The 9,993-nt window shown below is 34.1% G+C and overlaps 1 protein-coding gene across 1 annotated transcript in view; it reads right to left on the bottom strand.

The window, feature by feature from the left end:
- Positions 1–9,993, bottom strand: part of LOC111870038 (hepatocyte growth factor-regulated tyrosine kinase substrate) — a 29,288-nt gene that overhangs the window by 10,819 nt on the left and 8,476 nt on the right. The window contains exons 7-9 of the mRNA XM_023861988.2: positions 9,303–9,381; positions 4,467–4,565; positions 1,131–1,211 (exon numbers count right to left, since the gene is read on the bottom strand). Of these exons, the coding sequence (XP_023717756.1) occupies positions 1,131–1,211; positions 4,467–4,565; positions 9,303–9,381 (259 nt within the window). The remainder of the gene's footprint in view (positions 1–1,130; positions 1,212–4,466; positions 4,566–9,302; positions 9,382–9,993) is intronic.

Genomic DNA, 9,993 nt, shown 5'->3' with positions numbered 1-9,993 from the left:
TAATAATAATAATAATAATAATAATAATAATAATAATAATAATAATAATAATAATAATAATAATAATAATAATGAGTTGGTGGAAGGTGTCAAAAGGTGGCTGAGCTCACAGCCATACAGAAGCTTATTCGCTGATATGGCAAGTGCCTCAATTCCGGTGGTGACTATGTTGAGAATTTGCCTATGTATGTATATATATTTTTGTATATAAATTTTTTTTATCAGTGCTTGTTTTGTTAATAGCTAACTCGAGGTTACTTTCCAAACAGCCCTAGTATAATATCCATAGTACTATATTCTTGCACCCATTCTATCAACTAAAACTGTCCTAGATGGAGTTCCAAAAGGGAAGCAAAATGAAACATACTGGCAGGATGTCAGACATAAAAGGTTATGTGTACTAGCCATTCAAAGGTGGTTCATTTTACTAATCATAGACACAGACACAAAAGAAATTAGCTTTCATAATCAAAACATAAAATACTACCATCTATCATAACAACGTATTAATACAAAAATCTTTAAAGACAGTTAATATGGAACTACATTGTAATTTCCTCAAAAAATGATGCAATAATTTGTAAATTGAAAGAAATGTATATCTTATGAAGTTCTAGAACAAACTTCCATTTACCTTATTATCTATGGAGTAAGTTAAACACTACCCAGTTTCCAAACCACTTTACTTACACTTGTATTAGATAATTTTAATGAACCTGGTATGTGTGACAGACCAGATGAATTCATTACATCGGTACGCTTCTTCATTCTGCAGGATGAATGATAATAAATACTAACTACTGACATAAATAGTGAATTCAGAGTGAGAGATGCATGCAAAATATTCAACTTCAGTAAAAATATTCACTATTTGGTTCCAAGAACACAAGATGACAAAGGCTGTACCCTTTTCCACATTTTGGATATCAGAATATGTATATGAAACTGCTTTAAATTTGTTCTAAATAACAGCATTATGATCTTACTGAAGCATCAGATATGAACAGATATGAAATGTTTCACAACTGCATTCTCATACGTTTTTTCCCTTCATACTTGATCCCAGATTCTTATAGAACTGTCTAATACAAGATGGATATGCTAGTCATATTCTAATATGGGAAACTTACAACTGTGGGTGGAGGAGAGTAGGGCTTGGCACGATTTGAACTGCTGGGACCAGACATCATGGCGGATGTTGTTCGTTTTTTCTGTTCCAACAAAAATTGATAAAACTGAAAATAATCTACATCTGCAAGGATACACATGCAAACTACATAAATAAGTTACATATAAGTTCTAATTAATATAATAGATATTCTCAAACAAAACAAAAGCTTAAAAATTTGAGCATAAATCAGGCCACTTAAAGAGAAATGCTAAGACACTACATAATGACTATGTGCTACAGATGAACTACATACTGAAAATTCACAGGTCAGTCAACTATATATATTCAATAGTCAATTCCCATTTATTTACAGTAACTGGCAGGCAAATAGTGAAGACATCCATCTCGCTTCTGCAACCATGTTTTCCCCATCCTTTTGTGACTTAAGATCTAAAAGTTTGTGATGATGGTTAAAGTCCATGAACATAATATTTTTACTTCTGTGACTTAATTCATGGATAGGAGGGCTGACAAGACACCTGGAGTTTAACATCTATCTATTAACTATTCCTGTTGATTCAACTTGGAGCACAGAGCATCCATGAAACGCTTCTTTTCACTTTTGTTTCTTAATCTAGACAGTCAGTAGGACTCCTTGGATTGGGGATCAGCCCGATGCAAGCCTACTACCTATATAGGACAACAAAAACACAGAATAAATGCAGACAAACATCAATGACTTGGGTGGGATTTGAACCCACAATCCCAGTGTTCGAGCAGGCGAAGACATTTCCTGCCTTAGACTGCACAGCCACTGTGATGGGCAGAGTCTGATATATGGAGTCCATAAGAGGATTCCAAATTCTTTCAGCAACCTAACAAGTAATGAGTCAAATAACAACAAAATGTCAAGCAAGGCCATTCATATGTACAATCACATGTGCACAGATAGTACAAACAAAAATAAAAGAAAAAGTATTTATAATTTATCTGTAAATTAAGGCATTAATTTTAGGTCTGCAATTTTAATATCACATATATAAGTACATGTGCAAGATATATTGTGTTTTATAACAATACTACCATCACCACTTGCAAAGTGTTGCACATAACATGTTATTTAAGCATAAANCCTCTGCTCTGAAGATGGAGGCGCTACGTTCCTCCGAAACGTCGGCCAAAACGAAGAATACACGGTGCCTAAACCCAGAAGACGACTTTCTTCATTTAATTTTGTGTTTAAATTTTTAAATTAGCTACTGAATATCACAATGCTAAGATTACTCTTAAAATAGATGTTAAATTCAAAGCGTACTGTACAATTTAAGATTGTCACAGTCAGGAATATGATGTACTGATCTTCTGAGATGTGATGCTGCATAATTTCAGTATAGCACCACATACCAGAAAACTCTAACCTTGAAAGTGTATTGGTTTTGTATTTATTTTGCCCCAAATGGACATTGTGAACATATGTTTAGTAGCTAATGATTGAAACTAACCTGTGAGTCTCACAAACCATGGGTTTCTTTAAGGCACTCACTGCTGTGCAGGTTTACATGTAAGTGAAAATCTATCCTCTAAGATTTGTGGTTTTACTGAGGAGGTATTATACCTTCTTAATCTTAATCCCTTGAAGACTTCTTTACATGACAACTGCCTACCCCTGAAGCTATATTTCAATGATAGCAGCCGTATACTACTTCATTAGTTACAGAAAAATATATAATTTTAGATTTTATTTGGCATATATAAATAAATAAAATGTATTCTTTGATCAAAAACAGACCAAAGAAGAAAATAAAATTGCCATCTGTTGACAACAGGATGAAATATTAACATAATCTAAGCACAAACTTAAAAATATCTTGAAAACATACTACAGCTGTGTGGACAGGCCGCCTGACCACACCTCAGAAATTATATTAGTTGACAATGGGTTAAAAATGAACACACTTGTCTTCAAATACAAACAGTGAAAGTCAATAAACCATACTACTTCTTCATTGCCACAATCACCATTCCTGCATTAAATTTAAATCACTTTTTATAAAACTACATGGTAATTCACTCAGAAGTAAGCCTATGATCTTCCATCATCCAGTATGCTTTTGTTTCAGAACAATTAAGGCAAAGATTGACATAAAGATCTATAGCCCATCTCTTTATACTCCCTGACAATTTCAGTATACACTACAACCATTCAATCAAGTAATGGGAACTAATGACTGAATGTTTTCAAATATCATGCGTTTTGTTCGGTAATATGAACAGGACTGTCAGTCTCAGACTCTGCAGCAATCTGTTTGGTACTGAATATGTTAAGAAGAAAGTCTGATTTCAGATGAAGTACGATGACTTTCTTTTGTTTTCCATTTAACCAATATATACAGAAACACAATATACAACTTATCACTCATCCACTGTTTTATCATATTTAAAGGACTTATTATGTTATTTTTCTATGGTTTTTTATACTATTAGTCATTTGATGTGATGTTTTTAATCTTATATATATTTTTTTATAAAAAACTGACTTGTCCAATTGTACATAATGTAACAGTTATGGATGTTAAATCAATCAATCAATCAATCAACTTATGCATAGTACTATCTTCTGGGAGGTAATGCCATGTAGTCTAGAAGAAGGCTACCAACATTTAAGATATCTGCTTGCCGCCAGCTTCTTGCTGGTTTCTTCTTTGGCTCACTCTTTGACCCTGAAGACTGAGGCATTACATTCCTCTGAAATATCAGTGAACTTCTACCGGACTACACAGCGTTATTTCCAGAGGACAGTGGTCTTCACAGCCACCAGTATGAGGATCACAAATCCAACAATGTAAAAATCATTCAAATAATGACAGTCATTCACCAGCAATTATGCACTAACAATAGTTAAAAAAGGTGAAAACTACATATTCTAGACAACTGACTCACAGATGGCAGTGAGGCTGTCAGCCTTATGTGCTGGCCACCATATACCTCCGGGAAGACTCCTAACAATTCATGCTCATTATAAATAACAATAGTTAATAATTCATAAATGTCTATAAATTGACAGATTAATGCTGGAACTCCTCAAACATTTTTTAAAAATGCCTTCCATAGTTGCACATTTACCATCTACATACCATGCATGGAATTTCAGTGAACTATAAGTAGCAGCAGACAGGTAAGGAACAGCTGATGGTGACTGCAATGTATGCCAAAATGGAACAGTTTAAATGTACAATAGGACTAAACTCCAAAAGCTAAAGTTAAGCACAGGAAATGGAATAGTTCAGGACAGGACAAAATAATAAAGTTTTACTGGGATTACTAGTACAAACAATATGATTACTGTTATTATCACCTCTTTTTCCTTGTGTTCTGCCTCTGACTTGGACAACGCCAGTGCCAGCTGCAACTCCTCCTCCTCTCTGAGTTCATCCTCTGACTTACGTGGGGGACTCTACCCAAGACACAGACAGATCCAAAATGCACACAGACATACAAACATAACATTAAGCATTTTACACACCACACATTCATATATACTCATATATATTTCAGCCCTCAGTCAACATTTTTAATATATATATTAACTATTATACAGTTATATGTATATCAAACATATCATTTGAAATATGAAGCTAATGAATATGTACAGATTTCAAGATTCAAAAACATCAAAGTGGCACTTCTGAGCCATTAGGTACTAAACTTATTTCTGCTTAAAGCTACTGATCTCATGGGAATTTTAGAGAGCTATATTTTTCTCAACTTTCTGTGGATAATGGAAGTGCAGTTGGTGGAAGGCAGTTCAAATGCTTTCACACAGAAACAGACTCACATCACTCTTAGCAAGTATGGAACAGAATTTGTAAAAGTGCATCTATTAGCTTAATCACAAATGTCCATAAATCTGCATGTAACAACTGAGAACTGCTAAAGAGATTTTCATGAAACTTGATACGTGGGAGTTTTTTTTATTGCTAGTGGGGTGGGACTAAGTCCCTTGTACCACGGCTACTTCTGGCCTATTGTACCAGCCCCAGATGATAGTTGAGGGTGATTGTGGAGCAACTGGTGGAATGAAGATTGGAAGGGGAAACCGAAGTACTCGGAGAAAACCTGCCCCAGCGCCACTTTGCCCACCACAAATCCCACTTGACCAGACCCGGGATCGAACCCGGGCTGCCGCGATGGGAAACCAGCGACTAACCACTTGAGCTATGGTGTGGCCTTACTTGGGAGTTTACTAAAATTTTATGACATATTCCAATTTTGATTAAAATCAGACACCACTTTACAATTTACATGATGATGTGCTTCCATACCCACACACATCTCTACTGTAACTCATCTCTAACTCAATATTTGTTGGAGCAAAACATCTGAACAAAATTTGTAGGAAAACATGAAACACACAAATTATGCCCAGCACACTTCTTTTTTGTAACTTTTACAGTTAGCAAGGTATGTTATGCTATTAATAAATCTGCTAATGTGTTTAATTGGTTGAAGCTCAAACTGATTAATTCATGGTTTATCTGATGATGCATTTTCTAGTGTCTAGTCAAGTAATATCAAATGGTAGGGAGATTTCTGAATGATAAATATGAATGAACATGAAGGAAGCAGCACAGTCTAAAGGCAATATTGTTGAATCTGCATAAAGAGACTCAGGCAAACTGTGAAAAACCTCAGCCAGGATTGTTGGCCTCTAGGCCTCCGTCAGAGTGTGCTAAGTATTTTGAAAAAAATTGTAAACTTTCTTTTTATGATCAAATGTATTATTTCCTTACTGTCTGTTTGTAGTTTAGATGATGTCCAGTCACTATTTATTAACAATATGAGAGAACATTTATCTATAAAGTTATCTACTTAAAAGAAAGCATTAATCAATACCAAAATTCTTACATTTTGTGTATGGAAAATTTACAGAAGATTCATTTTTACATCTTTGTGTGTTTTCCTTCTCTCAACTCAGATGATGTTACATTAAACATCACAATATTTAAATCAGACATATTATACAAACAAGTTATAAAACATGTGCATAATATATGAATTCTGACAGGCTCGCTGTTATGGCCTCAAGGATTTCAACTCAGTGACCAACTCCTTTATATTCTCTTATGAATGGAATAAAACAGGGAGGGCACAATTTTCTCAGTGTCAGTCCAATGATTCTTGAGTTATAAGATGATAAAGCATAAATATCCATCTTACATACTTATTTTGAAATTTGTAAAATTTATGGAAAAATGTGTAAGAGTATTATACATGAAAAGTTAATTTCATTTATCTCTGCAACTTCTCTTTGAATAATTTCTTGCTCCTACAAATATGCAGTTCAGTTATTCTTGAGATGTGAGAAAAAAACACAAAATTCTTCACGTAAAGTGTCCTGCACTGTTGTCCAATTTTAACAAAAACTGGAATGTTACAACAAAAGCTAGTAAATTTCCCCTGTAATAAATTTAACAAAATATCTGGTGAGCAGTTCCTGAGTCATGCAGACAGACACATTTTCGCAACTTCTCATTACAAACTCTCCAAAAAAATGCATCCATTAAAATAAAGTGTTATTTTACTCACAGATATGATGACTAATATTTTAATGCTTTGCTGGTAAGTCTTTACTGTCTGCTCTTTCCCATTTTACTTGTTTAACTGAGAATATTTCATCACTATAAAGTTACCTTACCCTTTTGCTTATAACTGTTTATAGCAGTCATGGGAATACATATACAAAATCACCTGCTTCATAATAAAACAATCTTTTAAACCAAAGAGGTTGGAATCTTCCATATAATTTGTATCACCAACACATGCAGTACAACAAAAATTCTGGTGTTACTGCATAATAATTCAAGATATTTATTAACCTCAAATTCTTATGTAACAGATTACCAACTTTTGTAAACATTATATGAGGGTTAAGTCAATAAGTAAGTTACAAATGGATATAGAACTTAAACAAATATGAGTACTGATTTGAAAAATGCTTTTATTTCTCAACATAATCTCCCTGTACACTGAGGTATTTGTTCCATTGTTTCACAAGCCCCTGAAAACTGGCAGCATAAAATTCTTTGCGCTGCTGTCGGAACCAGGCATGTTCACACGGCATGGCCTGGATTTTTGTTGTTTCAGATGGACTTCCATAAAAACCAACAATATATCTTTGCTATGTTATTATGAAAGCCAGAGACTCAATATTTTGTTCTAAAAAATCTGCCATTTTACTCTATCCCAAGGATTCCAGTCCACATATTTGAAACATATTTCTTCACAATCAGTTTTAATATTATCCTCCCATCTATTCCCACATGTTCAATGTGCCTCTTCCTTTGAAATTTTACAACCAAATGTTCTCTGCAGTTCTCATTTCATTTACGATTTTCATGAATTAAAATCTACAGATGAAATTCAATGTTTCATGTGTCAAGCAAGTCCTGTATCACTAGGAAGTCTAAGAAATCAAATCCAAAACATTCTGTGTTTCATTTTTATGGGGAAACTATATGTTAGACATAGTACAGTGAAATAAAATACTGCTCACTATTCATAATCTACTTCATGAATTATATTCATGCACTGTGTCACTGACAATTCTTTGCTACAGCAACTCAAAACTACACAATTTCAAGACCTTTCATCTCAGCATTACATTTAAATTATTTACATACACACACACACACAAATATATATGGATATGGTATAACAAGGAGAAAACAAGGTATGTAATTTATAAAACCAACTGATTAAAAATTATTTCATATTAAATAAACAAACAGTGTATACTAAATGTAATTGTAGTTAGGAGATGAAAAATTATGACTGTAGAAATTCCTTGGAGCCATATGTTTCTCTAGAACCTAATATATATTCAGCTGGTCAAGAAATTCTCAACTATTTACTCAAAGGTTTATTGCCACGCTTACAAGAACCTGCTACTGGTCCCTATTCTGAAACACATGAATCCAGTCCACATCATAAAATCCTATTTCTACAAGAACCATTCTAATTGTATTCTCCCATTTATATGTATGCCTCCCAAACAGTATCTTCATTCCAGGTTTTTAGAGTCAGAATTCTGTATGCATTTGTCATATCTCCAATGCATGTACACACCTCACCCGTCTTATACTCCTTCATTTGATCACCCTTAATATTTCAAGATGAGCACAAATTATGAATCTCCTCATTATGCAACATTCTCCACTCTTCTGTTACTTCTTTTCCCTTAGTTCAAAAAATATTCTCCTCAGCACCTTGTTCTCAAACACCTTCAATCCACATTCTTCCCCCAGAAAAAAAGACCAAGTTTCACATACATACTAAACAGATAAAATTGGATTTGAGGTTCTCATATTGTGTGACTATGAACAGTACTACATTCTGGTTTGTAATGCTATGTAATCCAACATAAATTCAAAAAAGTTCCTCAAAATAGTTGAACTTCTACTGAACTACATGGCATTACAACCAACAAGATTTTACTCTTCAATTGGGAAAACTGTCAAAACAAAATATTCTGAAATGAGTGGAAGCACGAATTCTCCAGATTTCATCTCAGTTTCATGGCAGAAATTTTCATTTGCTGCTGTCATTCTGGGAGATCACAAATATGCATGATATTATTTTGTCATGCCAATGCCATCCAAATCTAACAAAAGTTTCCTATCCATCAACATACTGCAACAAAAATTATTACACAGGGATTCCTGGTAGTTTGAACAGTTTCTTAATGATTACAAATGTCAACTACTTTGGATCACAGTTCATAAGCAGATTCAAATGTGTCAAAGTAATAAGCAGGATTTGAGATTCCCACAGCAGTGGTTATGAGGAGTTCTACCTTCTGGGATATAACACCAGTAGTCTGCTCAAAGTCAAGTGAAGTTTAAGAAAAACATCTTCAGATAATATAAGCCAAGCAAGAAACCAGCATGGCTTGCCACTTGCTTTCATGCTGGCTTCTTGCTGAGCTTACTCTTTCATCCTGAAGATGGAGCTGACATCTTCCTCCAGAACATCAGTTGACTTTCAATGGAATACATGCCATCACATCTCAGAAGAGAGAACTCTACCAAAGTAATATTTTTCATATTTTGATCTTTCTTTATACTGTTTTTGGGTTGTAATGCACAAAAATGAACAGGAACTGCTACACAACATGAGCAAAAGAACATCATACCTGGCTTTGCTGTGCAAGTGAGCTAGACACATACTCAGCTGGTAACTCTCCATCCGTTTTCTGTGTTGCTGGTGTTGCCCTGAAAGTTGGTAAAATAGTTTTAACTGAGAGACTTATTAAAAATACAAGCTCTCAATAAAATTAAGTACATTAAAAAATAAATTATGGCAATAAGTTATGCTTGTAACAAAAGTCTACTTGCACTAACCAGTAATTTTAAAGTATTCATAAAACTCGTTTCACCTTCCCTCAAAGATAAGTAATATTTTACTAACATTTTATGCATTTCATGCATCAACAGCAGTAACTCCCATACTTTATTTTGGTAACATTTACACTCCAGCTTATAAACGAATGCAATGGATAATTTTGCAATTCTTCTAAATTGTATCTTTGCATTCTTGTTCAATTTTGCTTTGCTGTCAGCTTCCATGAAAACCAAACAAGAATTCTTTAAGAGCTAGAGGAAGGGGAGAGGAAAAAAGAAAAGATGTACAAGCTGCTGAATATGTTTCATGTGTGTAAAAAAAAAGATGTGATTATTGAAGAAAGCAGTCTTCTGGAATGTGGCACCGTGTAGTTTTGGTGTTAACCGACGTTTCGGGGGAACGTATCACCTCCATCTTCAGGGTAGAAAATTACCACCATGAAAACCTAAATCTTACATACGCATGAATAACTGTAAAGAAAT

This window comes from Cryptotermes secundus, unplaced genomic scaffold, assembly GCF_002891405.2.
Source record: "Cryptotermes secundus unplaced genomic scaffold, Csec_1.0 scaffold109, whole genome shotgun sequence".
NCBI classification, from domain to species: Eukaryota; Metazoa; Arthropoda; class Insecta; order Blattodea; family Kalotermitidae; genus Cryptotermes; species Cryptotermes secundus.
This window is presented reverse-complemented; position numbering and strand designations above follow the sequence as displayed.